The sequence below is a fragment of the Scardinius erythrophthalmus genome (genome assembly GCF_964197995.2).
Source record: "Scardinius erythrophthalmus genome assembly, chromosome: 23".
NCBI lineage: Eukaryota > Metazoa > Chordata > Actinopteri > Cypriniformes > Leuciscidae > Scardinius > Scardinius erythrophthalmus.
The window spans coordinates 9,711,819-9,731,775 of NC_138243.1; the positions used below are offsets into that span (position 1 = coordinate 9,711,819).

At 39.6% G+C, this 19,957-nt stretch overlaps 1 protein-coding gene across 1 annotated transcript; it reads right to left on the reverse strand.

The window, feature by feature from the left end:
• Positions 1-13,360: 13,360 nt before the first annotated feature.
• On the reverse strand, positions 13,361-15,445 carry aplnrb (apelin receptor b). Its single transcript, XM_081353979.1, has one exon. It carries the CDS (start codon positions 15,382-15,384, stop codon positions 14,308-14,310), a length of 1,077 nt encoding a protein of 358 aa, XP_081210105.1. The 5' UTR covers positions 15,385-15,445; the 3' UTR covers positions 13,361-14,307.
• Between the last annotated feature and the right edge of the window lie 4,512 nt (positions 15,446-19,957).

Sequence of the window (19,957 nt, forward strand, 5' to 3'; positions counted from 1 at the left end):
TGCCAACAAACATGTCTCCTCATCCAATAATGCACAGCGCAGCTGACTACGGCAACTGGTTTAGTCCAAAAATGCGCAGTTCTTTGGCAGTTGGTTCTGTTCAAGGTTGGATCACGTTCTCACCACAAACAAACTGTTCCAGAGTTCGTTTGAAAGCATACCGAGACCACCTCTTTGAGGAGGTCTCGGTACGCTTGTTTGGTCCGCTTTTGGTGCGCACCCGAGTGCGATTGCCGCAGTCACACCTGCCCAAACGAACCGCACCTATGGGGAAAACGAACTCTAGTGCGATTCAAACAAACTAAACGAGGTAGGTGTTAAAGCACCCTCACACAGATAAAATTACAGGACATAAAGAGCTTTACATTAAATCTGTATTTTATTGTGCTGATCCACTAGATGCATAATTTTAGCTGAACTGTAGCATCTGCTTTAAACATACATGAAATCTAATAGATGAACAACACATTCAAGTTCTAGTTTTCTAGTATTCTAGTTTTAGCTCCCTCTGTAGTAACTAAAATAAGAATTATTTTTTGTGTTAAATAATTAACTATTTCATCCAATGTCATTTGAGTTGACACCACCTAGGGGTTGAAGTGTGAGATGTAAGGCCTCTGGGGTTAAATGACCTGTGGCTTCACCTGAGGGCGTAAGTGACAGTCTATGACCTCACGGCCTGACTACATGTGAAACAGATTGATTCAATTGATTCGCTTTATATCTTCTCAATCCTTTATTTACTTGAGATTGTGATTTTTTTTTTTTTTTTTATAAATATTATTTCAGTTCTGAAATCTATCCTGGACAGTGAGTGCCAAGCCTTTTTCTTTGTTCAGCCACCAAATTGGACTATTTATCTGCTACACCCTCTTCTGGATGAGACACCAGACCACTGACCCTTCCTCATGAGCAATATCCACAGACTTTAATGAGTGGATCCATTTATCTTCATCTCTATTATGATGATGAAATATTACATAGATCTCGTATTTCCAATTAAGCTGCATATTTAAACATCTGATGAATCATATAAAGATATTTCATTTCAAAATATAATGAATGATATAATTAGAATTACAAAGCAGAACCACTGATTTCCAAAAACAAGATGGGTTTATTTCTGTGTGTTCTTATATATTTTATCTAATGAGTGGTTTTAAAATTGTTCTCTTGCAGATCCATTTCATTAAAAAATTACATGCCTTATTTGCCCAACCTGATGAAGTCATTACAGCACAATAATCATTATATACATACTGGTTCTGATATCTCCAATACCTGAAACAACAAAGAAGAAGACTGGTTGATTTCCAGTAGCAAGCAAGCAAGCAAGCAACTTTATTTATATAGCACATTTTTTTTAAACAACAGACGTTGCTCCAAAGTGCTTTACAAAATAATAACATGAAAATCATACAACAAAACCGGACCGGAAGCCAATGTAGGGATTGCAGTACCGGAGTAATATGTTCTCTTTTTCGCACCCCCGTTAAAAGCCTTGCCGCTGCATTCTGCACTAACTGTAAGCGGACAAGAGTCTTAGAGCTCAAACATGACAATCTGGGGCTCAGGTCAGGAAGCAGACAGACTGGCTTAACCGACTGTCTGCTAGATCTAATATTATCACACGGAATAGATGTGGATGCCGTTGAAATTCTGCAGCAGAGCGATGACATCTCAGATCATTATCTAGTCTGTAATTTGCATTGAGCCAAGGCTGCAAAGCCGACTCCGTGTTTCAAATATGTGAGACCTATCACTTCTGCTACTAAAGATTGCTTTATTAATAATCTTGATCAGTTTCATCATCTCAGCATCCCAGATAGCTTAGAAGAACTAGATATTACAACAGAAACGTTTAACTCTCTCTTTTCCAGCACTTTAGACACAGTTGCTCCGTTGCGCTTAAAGAAGATTAAAGAAAATAGTCCAACGCCGTGGTACAACGAGCACACTCGGGCCCTTAAGAGAGCAGCCAGAAAAATGGAGCGCAACTGGAAGAAAACAAAACTAGAGGTATTTCACATTTCATGGAAAGAGAGCTCAATTACTTACAGAGAGGCTTTAAAAGCTGCTAGATCTGCTTATTTTTCAACCCTATTAGAAGAAAATAAACATAATCCTAGGTATTTATTTGAAACGGTGGCTAAACTAACGAAAAATAAAGCTTCAAGCACCGAAGTTTCCAAGCAACACGGCAGTAATGACTTTATGAACTTCTTCACTTATAAGATTGATAATATCAGGGACAAAATTATAACTATGCAACCGTCTACAGTATCGCATCAGGCAGTGCATTGTAGTCTCCCTGAGGAAAAATTTGATTCATTCGTTGCTATAGGAGAGGAAGAATTTACTAAACTCATTAAATCATCTAAATCTACAACATGTATGTTAGACCCTATACCGACTAAGCTACTGAAAGAAATACTTCCAGAGGTCATAGATCCTCTTCTTAATATCATTAATTCGTCTTTGTCTCTAGGATACGTACCAAAAAACTTTAAGCTGGCTTTGATTAAACCGCTTGTTAAAAAAACGCAACTTGATCCTTCAGAATTAGTCAATTACAGGCCGATCTCGAATCTACCTTTTCTGTCAAAGATATTAGAAAAGGCAGTATCCTCACAACTGTGTTCATTTCTTGAAAGAAATGATATCTGCGAGGATTTCCAGTCCGGATTTAGACCGTACCATAGTACTGAAACAGCTCTCGTTAGAGTCACAAATGATTTGCTCTTATCATCCGATCGTGGTTGTATCTCTCTATTAGTGTTACTCGATCTTAGCGCTGCATTTGACACCATCGACCACAACGTTCTTTTAAATAGATTAGAACATTATGTTGGCATTACGGGAAATGCACTAGCATGGTTTAAATCATACTTATCTGACCGTTATCAGTTTGTAGCAGTAAATGATGAGATGTCTCATCGATCACAAGTTCAGTATGGCGTACCACAAGGCTCAGTACTAGGACCGCTGCTGTTCACTCTGTACATGCTACCCTTAGGAGATATCATTAGGAAACATGGCATTAGCTTTCACTGTTATGCCGATGATACTCAGCTCTATATTTCTTCAAAACCTAACGAAACTTATCAATTCACAAAATTAACGGAATGCATAGCGGATATAAAAAATTGGATGACTTGTAATTTCCTACTTCTAAATTCTGAAAAAACAGAGTTTCTAATTATTGGACAAAAAACTTCCTCACGTAATAACCTAGAATACTGTCTAACACTTGATGGCTGCTCTGTTAAGTCTTCGTCGTCGGTTAGGAACCTGGGTGTGCTCTTTGATACCAATCTTTCATTTGAAAGTCACGTGTCTAGTATCTGTAAAACTGCATTTTTCCATCTTAAAAATATATCTAAATTACGTCATATGCTCTCATTGACAAATGCGGAACAATTAGTTCATGCGTGCATGACCTCAAGGCTAGATTATTGTAATGCTCTACTGGGTGGTTGCCCTGCACGCTTAATAAACAAACTACAGCTGGTTCAAAACGCAGCAGCTCGAGTTCTTACCAGAACCAGGAAGTATGACCATATTATCCCAGTTCTGTCAAAACTGCATTGGCTCCCTATTAAACATCGCATAAATTTTAAAATATTGCTGATTACTTACAAAGCACTGAATGGTTTAGCTCCGAAGTACTTGAGCGAGCTCTTAACGCATTATAGTCCGTCACGTCTATTACAATCTCAAAATTCCGGCCAGTTGATAATACCTAGAATATCTAAATCGACTGCTGGCGGTAGATCCTTTTCCTATTTAGCACCAAAACTCTGGAACAGTCTTCCTACCATTGTCCGGGAAGCAGACACACTCTGTCAGTTCAAAGCCAGATTAAAGACACATCTCTTTGACCTAGCATTCACATAATACATTATAAACTTCTATAATTTAATGTTATGCTGCATAGATTAGGTCAGCCGGAACCGGGAACACTTCCCAAAAATCCTGATGTACTCGTTACATCATGAGAAGAATGGCATCTACGCTAATTTTAGTGTCTGTGTTTATCCCAAGGTTTTTCCTGCAGCCTGCCGGATCCAGGCCGTATCCAGATCTGACGAAGGACCTTCGCCTGGACCGATGACAACGCAGTGCTGAAGTGCCAACTAGTCTCTCCCTATGGAGGATCCCACTACCACTCTACAGATAAGGCGTTGTCGGGAAAATTCGTCTCGCGGTCCTACCCCAAAGCAACAAATAAAATTCCTTATCAAAATTTATAAGGAAAGACAAGTATTTTGTTTAGGCTTGGCTTGTAGGGAATTCCAAACCTGCGTATATTCAAACGCACATAACTATAGAACCCATTCTAAATGCGCATGTGAACGCCATCAGCGTTTCTCACAGGTTCGCGTTTAAAGTCTGTGTAGAGAAAATGGTGTCGTCTTAGCGGCCCCTAATTTAATAACAAATGATCATTGCGACGGAACCAAATCAATTAAAACTAACTTTAGATGGAAATAACTTAACTCTGCTGTAAAGCCGAAACAATCTCTGTTACCTTAAATTATACGCTTATCTCTGTAAAGCTGCTTTGAGACAATCTACATTGTTAAAAGCGCTATATAAATGAAGATGACTTGACTTGACTTGACTTGACAAGCAGAGTCTGGGGGAGACCAATATATAAAGAATTGCAGTAATCAAGCTTAGATGTAATAAAAGAATGAACTACAATTTCTAAATCCTTACTGGATAAAAAAATGCTTTACTTTAGCAATTGATCTCAGGTTAAAAAAGCTTCCTTTGACAACGGCACCAATCTGTTTCTTAAAGTTAATTGATGAGTCCATGATTACCCCTAAACTCTTTACATGATTCACAGTCTTTAGGGATAAAGAACCCAAATGATCGGGAAAGCTAGATGAGATGGGAGAGCCTACAATCAAAACCTCTGTTTTACTCTCATTTAATTGGAGAAAGCTGCTAGATAGCCAGAGTTTAATGTCACTGTAACATTCCTGTGCTTTGTCCAACGAACAGGTTTTAGCTAGCCTCACAGGAAAGTAAAATTGGAGATCGTCTGCATAGCAATGATATGAAATGCTATACTTTCGAAATACACTGCTTAAAGGAAGCATGTAGAGCGAAAACAGCAGCGGTCCCAAAATCGACCCCTGGGGGACACGGACACCACAAACTAAAGGGGCCAATGTGGAAGAAAAGTCTCCCAAATTCGCAGCAACTGTCCTGCCTTTTAAATACGAAGCAAACCACTGCAGAGCTATACCTATACTATAGTAGAGTCAGTTATGAGTATGATAACATATTTACAGTAGAGAAATTCTGGCTAATGATCAGTTAAATTCAGTGATCTCTCACCCATTTGTTATTGTGGTGCCATCGATCCATTTCCACACTCCCTCTGTTTTACTCAGACCAATCCAAAACTGATCATTACCTGCAACCTTCTGCAAAAACTCCTGTTATGAAAGAACAGTAATATATTGTATAATATATATGTAGAAGGAATAATTACAATAACAGCAATACACCTTTCTCTCACTAAAACAGACCAACCCATGTGTCAATGTGCACAAACACAAAATCTTTTTCTTTCTCACTCACTTGTTCCTCTTTGCTGTTTATGATCACTAGATCTGCTCCTCTCTGTTGACAGTCTCGTCTGCTCTCACTCCATATCATCTTCTCAGATGAAATATAATAAAAACTGAAGTTGTAGTAAATCCATTTGAAGTTGTCAGCACGCTGATCTATTAATACACCAGTTTAGATATTAGTTTACACAGTTTAGCTTTGTCTGTGCTCAAATTTATTTAATGAAAAGTCCATGCTTATTTATATTGATGTGGAATGGTAGAAAAAAAGATACATTTTAATGATTTAATGAGGAAAACACAAAATTACCTTGTTCATAAAGGACACGTTGGAGTTCATCATTCTTGTTTTTTATCTGCTCTCTTTCCTCTGTCAGATTTTTTTTCATGATCAGGAAATGTTCTTTATATTCTATAATTTTTTTATACATTGTAAATATCTGCTCTCTTTCCTCAGTCAGATTATTGCTGTGGTTCAGTATCTGCTCATATTTGGTAAGTATCTGATGTCTTTCCTCAGTCAGATTATTGATGTGAGTCTGTAACTGGTTTCTCTCGGTGGTGAAATACACACAGAGCATCATTACAGCAGTCAGCAGAAGAACACACAGCAGACACACACACACTTCAACTGCTCTGTGCTTTCTGTTCTTCACTGAGACACTTCCTGAAGACGACAGACAAGATTAAATTAGTCGTCACACTTCTACTATATTCTTATGAATATATATTACAGTTTTGCTCAATCGCTTTGGCTCAATTCTCAAATGAGATCTTGCAAATAAGTTCAGATCTCTGAACAATTCATTTCTTGTTCACACCAAATTTGGATTTCTTTTTTTTAAAGCAAATTCCACCTGTTTTTGCAGTTCAAGTGTTTTGGTCAAAAGAGTAAGTACATACACAATATCATAATAAACATATGACCTGCTGATCAAAACTGACGAGTTGATTCTCTGTAAAATTGTCATACTATTCAACACATCTAAACAGTCTTTCATCGTGTGAGCCATTCAGTTATCAAAATCTGTCATACGTGTCATTTCTAAAAATATTTATGACATGGCATGTTTGTGATGGTGAAAAAACATTTTGATGGTGTAACTACATTTTGCAGACATGATGTCCCATAAAACAGTTGTGACAATTGAGTTTAGAGAATGTTAAGACTGTTTAAAAAATAAACCAAAGCAACTGAGAAAAACACAAGAGATACTACAATACTTCTGTCTCTCTGTTATAATGTGTCAGATGAATTACATTACCAGTGTGTTGAAGTGGCTGATGTCTCTCTGTGTTTGTCCTCAGATCATAATGTCTCTCAGTATCTGCGCTTTCATAGATATCCACCATCATCTCCACTCTTTCTCCTCTGTCCATTTCCACAGTCTCAGTCATCAACATCACATCATCATATATAACTTCAGTTATCTCTGATTTCTTAATGTCATTCATTATAACACTGTGTTAATGGTTAATGCTGCGGTTGTTCTAGCTTCAGATTGTTTAGGCTGCAATGTTTTGCATTTCTTCAGCATGCTTTTAAAACTGAAGTCGGAAATAAACTCAAAATGAAACTGTAAGTGGTCAATGTGTGAGTCATGTGACATTCGGGTTGCTAAGACAGGAAGAGTCTAAAAACAGAACATTTATGATCATTAAAAGGTCAGGCAATTATCTCGTAATTTTTTTTTAATTTCTCTAAAACCGAAGAGTGTAATTTCTGCAACATTAAATCATCACTAGATGGATTTGCAAAAATAATTTGTTTTCAAACTCTTTCCTCAAACACTCCCCCTTGTAATTGGGTTTCAGTGGTAAAGAGTCTGAGGCTCTGATGAGGAAGACAAAAAGACATCTGCGGTGATCCATCCATTACTAGAGTCACAGAGGAAAATGAGGAGCTTTGATTGCTCTTGATATCACCAACAGGGAGAAAAAAGACCCTCTTCAGGACGGGACACCAGACCACCCTAGTGAATTTTTTTATATATTTATGCACAATTTATTGGTACTTTAGTATAGCTAAATCTATTTGTAGCACAATAAAAATTTGTATACTTTAGGTCTGGGAACACTACGGACAGGATTCAAACCGGGCCGGTGCCACACAAGCGCACTCGGTTTACCAGTTGTTCTACCACACAGATGGTGTATTGTAATATTTACAAGTGCTGCTATCAAACAGATTTTTCCATCAATGACAACACAAATTATATGGATTTAAAGACTGCAAATTGCAGAGAAAAGTCTCAAAAGGAACTCATGGGCAAAGGAACTTGTGAAACGCAAACCGGCCTGTGTAGAACTCGAAGGTGCGTTAAACTTGATACTGTTGAAGGAATAAAGCCAGCAGACACAACATTAAATATCATCTGCAGAATGTTTTGCTTCCTTTTTACCTGACATGAACTTTCATTAACCCTGCAGGAAACAATTGCATAAACCGGCAAAGATATTTGTCAGTATCCTTTCGATTAACTGAGTTCCTCCTGAAGAACAACTATATTGACACCTCTGTTCAGAAGGGTGGCAAGACTGTTTGAAACACACGGGAGTCATCACACAACTCATCAGGGAGGCTCGTGAAGGAGAAGGAGATCTCTCTTTGTTGTGGTTGGACCTTGCTAATGCTTTTGGATCCATAACTCATAATCTCATTGTGCTTGCCCTCCAGCGACATCATGTTCCCAGTAGAATCACAGACCTTATCCTGGATTATTACAGCAAGTTCAGGCTAAGAGCCACCACTGGGTCAGGTACATTAGACTGGCATTGGCTTGAGAAAGGCATAATTACAGGTTGCACCATCTCAGTCATTCTCCTCGCTCTCGCAATGAACATGATTGTGAAGTCGGCAGAGGTAGAGTGAAGAGGCCCTTTGATGAGATCTGGAGGGTGACATCCCCCAATATGAGCCTTCATGGATGACCTGACTGTCACCACCTCATCTGTCCCAGGCAGCAGGTGGTTTCTCCAAGGGCTAGAAATGCTCATCATCTGGGAAAGGATGAGCTTTAAACCAGCAAAATCGAGGTCACTATGCTCAAGAGAGGGAAGGTAGTGGACAGGTTCAGATTTTCACTCGACGGAGTCACCATTCCGGCCATTACAGAGCAGCCAGTCAAGAGCCTCGGTAAGCTCTTTGACTGGAGTCTCAAAGATTCTGATTTTATCCAAAAAAACAGCAAAGAGCTTGAGTCGTGACTTGGCAAGATGGACAAATCAGGTCTTCCTGGGAAGTTTACCAGTATTCTATCCTGTCATGGATCTTGTGGCCCCTGCTGGTGTACGAAGTGCCCATAACAGCTGCCGAGACCCTGGAGAGAAAGATCAGCAGCTACATGTGGCTTGGTTTACCCCTCAGTCTGAGCAGTGCTGCTTTGTGCGGCACCAGCAACATCCTGCAACTCCCAATCAGCAGCCTTGCTGAAGAGTTCATGGTGTCAAGCACATGGGAAGCATGGCAGTACAGAGAGTCCAGGGATCCAAAGGTGGCAGTAGCTGGCATACAGGTGCGAACAGGCGGGGAATGGAGCACAAAAGTCACGGCTGAGGCACGGCTGAGTCACGGCTGAGGCACGGCTGAGGCACGGCTGAGGCACGGCTGGTGGGGCCCATGGCAACAGGGTGTGCAGGCTTGGGCTAATTCCCGGAACTGGAGTTGACAATGATCAAGGTAAAGAGTGTCAATATCTGGTCCAAGAGGAAGTGTGGGCAGGTGTGGAGAAATTAAGAGCTAGCAGGATGGTGGGAATCGGACAACAATACAAGGAGCTTGGACTAAATGGGAATGTTTCCTGATGATATGAAAAGTAACACCACTTTAGGGTTTAATAAAGACTCTTCAAAATTATTTACCAACCGAGCAAGCAATTAAGAAATGACAGAACAATCACAGCAGTGTCTAATTATGCCTATATTAATAATAATAATCCTAATACTTTTGCCAATTATGTCTTCTCCATGTACACATTTGTAAATAAAACCCCCATGAGTAACTTTTTAGCATGTGGTTGATCTATTTAACCTCTTGTAACTCAATTGTAACATTTTAATTGTTGTGTAAGCTCGTAGAATCTAACTAAAACCTTAAAGTTGGGATGCACACATACAACATAGACGTCCCGGACTTCACTGCTACGTCTACATGTTAAACCCAACGCATTCTCATCCTTGGGCGTCATATACTGACGCTTTTGACATTTCGTCTACATCGAACGCACATGGCACCCTTTAGCGTCAATATGAGACGCAGATAGAAATGGGCCAGAAGGCGCCTCCTAGCGGTCTAACCGTAACCCTACACCAGACCTAAACCTACCCGTAACCGAACAAAGCTCTGTGCGTCTCATATTGACGCTAAAGGGTGCCATGTGCGTTCGATGTAGACGAAATGTCAAAAGCGTCAGTATATGACGCCCAAGGATGAGAATGCGTTGATGGTTCCATAGGGGGGTTAATGCTAAAGCTACGTATGTCATTAATTATGGAGCAAGAACCCCCATAAGGAACCATACCGCCAAAGATAAATTGTGTTCAATAAACTCAAGTAAACTTGCCAAAGTGGTCTCGTCTGAAATGTTATCGTCATCGGCCCAATAAGAAAATGTGGCCGATATATTAAAGCCGATAAATACTGGATTATTTCCTTCAGCTGAGACAGTTCAGATGTGCTCTGTTCGCCATGATGGTTTTGAATTGCTTGAAATAAGATAGAAATCACTTTGAAAAGAAAATACAGTTAAGTGCAATATGCAAGTCTGTCATAGGCTACATAAAATTAAAATTAAAACATCATTATAATTATGTGATTGGTACTTGAGACTTTTGTTTTTTGTAATCAGGCACTCAAAATGATTTAAAAATTTGGATTTAGATTTATCGGTCAATATAATAGTTATCGGCTTTCAAATATAAAGAATTATCGGTTATTATCGGTATCGGCCAAAATGTATACATATCGGTGCACCCCTACCTTAAAGTGATGCAGGGTTGCTAATTTCACCATCTCACCATGTTTCTAATCATAAAGAGCACTGTGTGATTTACGGAAAAAGAAGAAGTTACATTTTTAAACATTTCTCATTGTGTTTTAATATCTGGTTGACGTTATGCAGCTACCAACTGAGAAAGCAATAGAGAATGATGAAATAATCATAACTGAAAATGTATACAAGTTATCAAAAAAACTATTTTAAAAGACCATCAAAGCAAAACAGAAGTAGCCTATATAATTAAAACTAACAAACAAACACACTCGATGGCTGTTGGCTCATTTACTTGAAGCGTATATAGCGATAAGCCACTGGCAAATCAGTGGCTGTAATCATTAAATTATATCACATGACACAATGTAGACGCTATTGAGCATTCAGAAACAAGAAGCTTAACTTTATTTGATGCTAAAACGCAATTATGCTACCGAAACGGGTTGTCATCAGAAACCAACATCAGTCGGATCGACGTCAACTCGACTTTCATTTACAACCAAAATGCAACCCCCGCAACCAAAATCATCCCGACTGACGTTACTACTTTCTACTCAAGGACCTTGACAGAAATGTAGTGGAGTAAAAAGTATGATATTTGTCTTTCAGATGTAGTGAAGTTAAAGTAAAAAGTTTCCAGAAAAAATAATACTCAAGTAAAGCACAGATACTCAAAAAGTGTACTTAAGTACAGTACTCAAGTAAATGTCCAATACTGTCCACCTCTGCGTAAGCTCCACCCATTTGTTCTGGAGTGAGCAGCTTCTCCAGTATTTACAGATTTTGGAACTTCACAAATGGCTTCCTTATTCTCTGTTAGAGTATATTAAGCTGGGAAAGCAGAAAAAAATATTTTCATATCCAAAAAAATTACATACATCAGCTAATTCTATCAGCATGAGACACTTAAAAAAAGCAGAATGTCAAGATAAACAAAGAAAAAAATATGTTTAGACAACGAAAATGTGTACAGGAAGTGTAGAGATTCACTGTTTTTTAAATGGTTACAAAAGATTTTTTAATGTTTTATTTCATGCTCTGATTTGACACTGTCAGGTTTCCCACTTCCACCATATACATGTTTCACATTAAAGCACAGGAAGCAGCTCATTTAACATATGCAACTTCACACCATGAAATTCACATTTATGCAGGGAGATTAAATTACTGTTCGAAATCTTTACAACATCTTTGAAAATGTTCCTAGAAATATCGTCCAGATTTTCTTTGAGAACCTAAGGTATAATTTGACACCTGCGGGCAATACTGAGCCCAACATTTGATCTGTGCCCACACACTGCAGCTGTTAGCAAAGAAACATGGAACATGTTAGCAGCAGACGCCAGAAACATGGATTAACTTTACCCTGTTCTAGTGTCGTTCTTCAAATCCACATTCATTTCTTTATCCATAAATGCAAGCTCACAGTCTCCTGTCTTTATATTTTACTTTACATCCCTGACAGAAAACAAATAAACAAACCCACTAGCCCACTAGGCACTAGCCCACACACATGCTAGCAACTGCACACACACACACACACACACACACACAAAACACACTTGTTCTGTCTCTAAGGGCCATTTATATAAAAGAAACACCCTCTATTCTTTCACTTCTCCTCCGCTATCTTAATGCCCCACCCTCTTGCTTCTGCTTTTTGTTTCCCGCTTAACAGACGTGTGTTTTGCCCGCCTCATAATCCCTGTTGCATGTTCAGTCTGTCCTGAACAGACTATAATTCACTCATTTATCAACTGCCTGTTAGTTTTTTCTTACATTCAAAAAAATGCTGGTTTGTTTCAACCAATGTTTGAGTCAGATATGGATAAACACAAGTTGGGTTTAAAAAAAGTATAAAAAAAAAACAACACAATGGCTGGGTTTGTCCATATTTGACTCAAACATGGGTTAAAACAACCCAGCATTTTTAGATTGTACATTTACATTAATTCATTCAGATGCTTTTATTCAAAGAAAGAAATGCTACACAAATGGCAAAATGTGTTAACAAGTAGCTTTTTTTTTTTTTTTTTTTTTCATTTCAAGTTGTGGTAAATTCTACAAGCAAATAAAGTTTTAAACTCATTTGTGATTTCATCAGTTTTAAGTGTTTTTCATCTGTATGATGCACATAGTTATCAGTGTTATTGATAACCACACCCTTTATTATGAAGGACAAATATAAGTCCATGCTAAAGACCACTAATTACCACAGATTAGCATAGTCTCTCTGATAATGATTATGTCCTAACCAAAGCTTATTAGGGAGCTTAATCATTAGTGGGCTGTTTAGGGGCTGATGACCCTCCATATGCAGAGCAGTTTTTATTTTAAAGGTGTTTTTTTTTTTTTTTTTTTTTTTTTTTTTGTGTGCATGTGCTAAATTCCAAATGAATTATACGCATGCAAAAAGATACTGTGAATTTTTCTAATGTTAATAATTTTATATATCATATAAGTAATAGATTAAATTAAATGAATTAAATTGATATTTTGTGTTTTTTTTAAAGAGCTCTTTTTGTTGCGTCACAACATAGTTTGAGGCAGCCAAGAGTACAAAACCAGAAACACAAGGAAATCAGCTTTAAACATGCATTTCCTGTCAGTCACTTGCTTTGATTCTGAACTGGCCGAGGACAATAAAAGACAAAGCAACTAGCCTCAGCCCAGCGTTAACAGGAAAAACAGCGCACATGAGGGAATGCTGCAGACATTCCAGCCGAATCCATGAGCTTTAACGGATGACAAAACAAGAGGCATACACGAGAAATTCATAATACACATTTTATTCAGAAAGTACTGCATAAAATAATCATACAGCAGTGTTTTCCACAATTTCAAAATAAAAGTTGACTTGCACACATTTCATGAGCTCACACTCGCACGCTCACTATCTCATCTGTCGAAGCTGCCACCTATTAATTGGCCGTCCCTTTTCCCCAACAACATTTGTCAACTGCCATCTGTCTGTCTGAGTTTACCCCCCTCCCTTTATCCCCTGTTTTCGTCTCCCCAAAACACCCACCTCCCCCCTTGAAAGTCTTTAATCAAGCTGCAACACTTCTTCTCATGTAAGGCTCCCATCCCTCCCTCCCCTATCTTGACGGTTTAGATAAGACAGACTGGCCACCAGGGTTCTTATCACTGCCCCTTACGAACAAGTGCTTAATAAAAAAAAAAAAAAAACAAGCAACCAAAGGGTAAGGAGCATGATTAAATGCACTAATACAGTTTCAAAAGTAAAGAGTTCATAAATTGCTCTCAAAGCCTTCCGTGGGCCACCCACCCCCCTGCAGCTCCAAAGTAACAGCAGAGTCTGTGAAGCTCAATCTCTGGAGCCGGGAGAGATGCAGAGGCAAGCAGAAAAGCCCTCGCTCGTCCTCCTCAATGTACATTCAACTGTGTCCCGCACGTCTGGAGCGCAGCTGTCGGAGGGGGGGGTCTGCTTTCCAGAAGCTGCTTGTGGTCTCAGAGACACCAGGACAAACAGACTGCATCAAGTTCTTCAGAACCAGAACGCTCTCCTTTATATTACACAGAGTACCAACGCATAGTCCCGGGACAGGAGAAGCTGGTTCCTCAAGTTCCCACAGTCAGATACAAAAGGAAAGTCTTCTTGTCCCCAACAAACAGAGTTACCTTTGAGTTCTTGTGAAGGATGTAAGAGTTTGAGGGAGGTTGTTGACTTGTTACCCCAAATCTGTGTCACCCTTCCAACCAGCTCCTCACACCTTAGTGGCCAGCGACTGCGCCTCGGTCTTCTGTGAAGAGAGGGAGCTGGCGGGGCTGGCGTGAAGGGCTTTCTTCAGGTTGAGGAGGCAGAGGCACTGAGAGCGGAAGCGGAGGTCAAAGAAGGCGTAGAGGATCGGGTTGAGGCAGCTGTTGACGTACGCCAGGCAGGTTGCGTAGGGATGGGCCATCAGCAGGAGGTTCAGGAAGGTGCAGGAGTCAGGCGCTAGGTTCAGGTACGAGAGGGCGTCCATGGTCTTCACGACGTGGAAGGGCATCCAGCACGCAGCAAACACCACCACCAATGTGGTGATGATCTTCAGCAGGCGCCGCTTGCGCTGGTCCTCCTTGCGAAGGCTGTTGAAGTGACGTGTGACGGTGCAGCCGATGAACCCGTAGCACACCATCATTGCCAGGAGGGGGATCAGAAAGCCAAGAGCCGTGGAGGAGATGCTGAGGCCCGCAATCCAAAAGGTCTCCTGGCCCTGTTTGCTCACCAGGCTGAAGTCCATGGCGCAGGAGGTGCGGTTGGTTTCGTCGTCTAACACTGTGGTGCGGAAAAGCAGGGTGGGTGCAGCCAGCACACCTGAGAGGAGCCAGATGGTGGCCAGCGAGGCCCGCATGTGTCCTCTGGTCCGCAGCTGTGTGCTGGTGAGCGAGTGCACGATGGCCATGTAGCGGTCCAGGCTCAGGCAGGTCAGGCAGAAGACACTGGCGTACATGTTGAGCAACACCACGAAGCTGCTGATCTTGCAGAGGGCCACGCCAAAGGGCCAGTGGTATCCCAGGGCAGTGTAGACGGCCCACAGAGGCAGAGTCACCACAAAGGTCAGGTCAGCAAGAGCCAGGTTTCCGATGTAGACATCCGCAGCTCTGCGCTTGGACTGGGCCCGCCACACCGTGAAGATGACCACACCATTACCAGTGAGGCCCAGGATGAAGATAAGCATGTAGAGCACAGGAATCAGTGAATATGATGGTTCCCACTCATTATAGTCACACATTGAGCTGTTTGCTGCATCGTCGTAGTAATCTTGGCTGTAGTCAGCAGTCATGTTGTCCATGGCATTCATTCCTCTAAAAATCTTTAAGTGTTTAAAGTATCCGTTGACAAGAGATCTAAATGATCACAGACAAGTTGCTTGTGATGTGTTCAGGTCAGAATACACTTTCAGCTGGACAAACTGTGGCTTTTAAACCCTCAGGATCTCACACTCCCCTCCCCTCACCCCTGACCCCTCCCCTCTACCCCAGTGACCCCTCCTCTCACCCGCACTGCACTGCAGCTTCCACAGGAAAACACACAGGATTAGTCAACGAAATATAAAAATAACAAGCAAACAAAAATATTTGCAAGCGGAACTACTGAGAAACAGCGCGTAGCTTACTTTCAAAGCGGACATTAAAAATAGTCGCACTGTCTCGCACATCACAGCCATAAATAATGCTGCAGAAACGGAAGGTTTAAATTGATAGAGCTCTGCTATAATACGTTTTTCATTTATAAACTTGCTTTTATATAGGCTATTTATATACACTAATACTACTGTATACACGATGATGTAAGCGTTTTTCGCGTTTGTATTTAATATTTTCAGGAGATGTAGCCTACTATTTTAAAAGTTAAACACGAAAATTCTCTATCTGTCGTGACATGTCAGGACCTGTGTTTTTCCCTGTACGGATTAATTGATATTTTAATGGACGGATGTGAATGTGTGAACAACTGTCTATTAGTTGGACGATTCGAGGGCTCTTAATTTCCATTCCAATGCGTTTGACTCTGCGCTCACAGACTTGCCCGAGCAAGATCATATATGTCCGAGTTTATCCCAGAAAATATAGTGCAGCATCATCAATGCGTATAAAAATTGTGCATAAGACTAATCTTCAGTTCTAAACGCCTTTTTCAGCATGAAATTTACGTGCTGTAGCCTATAAGTTAGGCTATTTTATGATGAAATTGCGTTTTCTCTCGTTAGAGAGAAAGAAATTCGAAAAATCTTAAGCAAATAACAGCCTAATGTAAAAGTAGCCTAATAAATGCAATGCATAAAACAACATCATGTGTTGAACTAGCAGCAATAGCCTAAGCCACGCCACGGTGCCAAGAAAAGTTTAAAAATAAAGAAACATTAAAGAAATAGGCTGATACATTAAGATAGTATCAAATAATAAGTTAATGTAAATGTGACACACAATAATGAAAGTAACATATTCATATTTTGTGCTGGACCATGTATGATGATATAAAACACTGACATTAAATACATATGTAAAAATAAATAAATAGGCTAAATAATACCTCATAATTTTTTGATACCTTATAAAAAATAGTCTTATTTTAACCATACTCGTAAACTATAGGCTATTTTAAGTACATTGTTTTAAAATGTTTAAATTTATATAATCTGTCTTAAAAATAAATACATTTACTAATAAATTCACAAACAAAGAAATAATGCACAAGGTACTCGGTCACCAAACATTTTTTTAAGCTAAAAATATTAAAAAGTCTATCTGTCTATCTTTCTATATTTACAGTCTGTTATGCTGGAAATTAATGAATGATTAAAAGAAAGAAAGAAAGAAAGAAAGAAAGAAAGAAAGAAAGAAAGAAAGAAAGAAAGAGAGATTGGGAAAGTATTATTTGGGCAGAGTCTGCAACAAACTGCATATGTTACTGTAACAGTATAATTTTATTTGATTTCTTATCCAGTTGTTTTATTTGAATCACAATGCATACTTATTTGTAACTGATTAAGAAGTTGAATGATAATTTGATTCTTTCATTATGCTTAATTTGGTTTAGTAAACACAAACAACATCACACCCTTGTCAGCTTTTGTTAGAGGATTACGCAACATACGCAAGCAACTGTAAAAGAACCCAGTTCCAGAAAATAAGTCAGATATTTGCTACAGAATTTAAAAAAGAATAGACTCCCAACCACTTTGTGTCTGAATGCAAGTATAACATGCCAGCAGGGTTTTAGAAAAACACAGCAAAGAAACAAGAACGAGTTAAATTTACAATCTAGAATGGAAATGGGTCAACTAAATCAATTTCAAAGGAAAGCAGCAGAGAGAGAGGTGAGGTTTATTCCCCACTGTAAATGGCAGATATCAGCAGAGCATTTGGCTCAGAGTTTAACTGACTCAGAGCGAAGGAGCAGACGGGAGGTTTCACTCGGCACCCTTCCTCGTCTCTCAGCGATGAGGCGTCAGTGGCGCCGAGGACCTGACCCGCTCAGACACAACTATCCCTCCCCGACCCCATCCTACACACACACACACACACACACACACGTGCACTGGCCAGGCCCAGGACGGGAGGCTGCAGCGTTTATAAGATCAAGTGTTGTGACATCAATAAAATGGCTCAAAATGTGCTGGACTTTGTGTTTTCTGACTGTTTGAATCTCTAAAACTCCCTCTAAACATCCTATACAGGGCACAAGCTCTGTTTGGCAGGTCTGAGCAGATGTTAAATGGAGATTTAAACATGCCCCATGTCAAAATCTTCCTACAAGTTATTTTTATTTATTCCTCATTGAAATGAGCACAACTAAAAACTAGTACTTTGTTATCTGAAGCTAAATCACAGATCATGCGCTCCCCCCCCCCCCCCCCCTCCAAATACACACTTCACAGGAGGCATTGGACTTATCTTCCCTTGATTTTAACAGGAGAGATATGATAATGGAACAAATGGTAGAGATAGATATGCAAATGCTTGACAAGAGCAATTGGGGGTCCAACAACTGCCAAACTGTTTATTCCTCGGCAATTAAATTTATTTCCGTAGGTCTCAAGTGTCCCCTATCCAAAATAAAGTATCTTATATCCGTTTCTAAATGGCATAGTGTTATTTAAATGTTAAATGATGGGAACAAAACTATTAAGATCTGTGGGCTTCACACATGACAGAGTTTGATGTGGTATTTGCATGCACACACCATACATGGAATGAATGGCAAGCGCAGTTTTAGACCACACACACACACACACACACAGTGACAGAGCTCTTCGAGCAGCTGGATTCAGCGCAGCCTCTTTGATCCGTTGTGTCCGACCTTGGCCATGGATAATAACTGATGTTTTTCAGAAGTTAACCGACTCAATGTGCAGCGCAAATGAACTGCTTAATAAGGACAAATGTGTACAGGGCATCTGTATGAGGGCCACAAGGGATTTAGGAGTGTAAGTATATGTTTTAGACAACTGAGAAAACACATAGACCTCCTGACAGAGGAGAACAATTGTGCTTATTTACTTTTCAACCAAATTAAATCTTGACGAAACAGCAGTCGTCGACCATCAGCAATCGTAGAACAGTTTTCCCTTGAATAAATGAACGAATGCATGATAGGGAAAGAAGTGCATATGTTAACATGGTGTCATTTTCTTATTCAGTTGCATTTAGTTAAGTCCCATTGCATACTTTAGTTGTGTTGTTAAAGTTATTTATTTTTTCATTATACTTTATTTGGTTTAGTAAACACAAAAAGAACTTTCTCACAGCACTACACATCTACTTGCCATCCTTTGGTTAAAGAAACATGAATATGACAACAGTAATATTATAATGGGAACAGCTTGATCATAATATTGAATTTAGTACATTATATCATGGCCACAAATTAAGAATTAGCGCTATCTATTTGTTATTCAACGAACTGATAATTTGTGGCCATGATATATTTTCTTGCATATCATATGTGCGGCATACATACATACATACATACATACATACATACATACATACATAAATAAATATTGCACAAGGCACACTGTCTCCAATTGTGTGAGACATCAAGTTTTTTAGGCTTAAATATATAATAGAAAATATTAGAAATCTTTGTGTGTGTGTGTGTGTGTGTGTGTGTGTGTGTGTGTGTGTGTGTGTGTGTGTGTGTGTGTGTGTGTGTGTGTGTGTGTGTGTGTGTGTCTGTTTGTGTGTGTGTGTGTGTGTGTGTGTGTGTGTGTGTGTGTGTGTCTGTGTGTCTGTTTGTTTGTGTGTGTGTGTGTGTGTGTGTGTGTGTGTGTGTGTGTGTGTGTGTGTGTGTGTGTGTCTGTGTGTCTGTTTGTGTGTGTCTCTGTTTGTGTGTGTGTGTGTGTGTGTGTGTGTGTGTGTGTGTGTGTGTGTGTGTGTCTGTCTGTGTGTGTGTTTGTGTGTGTGTGTGTGTGTGTGTGTGTGTGTGTGTGTGTGTGTGTGTGTGTGTGTGTGTGTGTGTGTGTGTGTCTCTGTTTGTGTGTGTGTCTGTCTGTGTGTGTGTGTTTGTGTGTGTGTGTGTGTGTGTGTGTGTGTGTGTGTGTGTGTGTGTGTGTGTGTGTGTGTGTGTGTGTGTGTGTGTGTGTGTGTGTGTGTGTGTGTTAATAACAACCCCATGACCACCTCTCCCCTTTTCTGAGATTTCTTTTTTATAAGCCAAGGTAGAAATCTTTTAGTTAGTTAGTTAGTTAGTTAGTTAGTTAGTTAGTTAGTTAGTTAGTTAGTCACATATTTCCCCCAACCTCACAAACATGATAAAGTCTTGTATGGGTGGCACCAGAAACAATGTCTTCCATATTAACTTTAAAAAAAAATAAAAAAATAAAAAGAGGTAAAAGGACATCATAACTTTCTGGACATCCAAAAACACCT

What these genes read in the sequence shown, in the direction of transcription:
- aplnrb (XM_081353979.1), bottom strand. Translation starts at nt 15,384, where the DNA reads ATGAATGCCATGGACAACATGACTGCTGACTACAGCCAAGATTACTAC.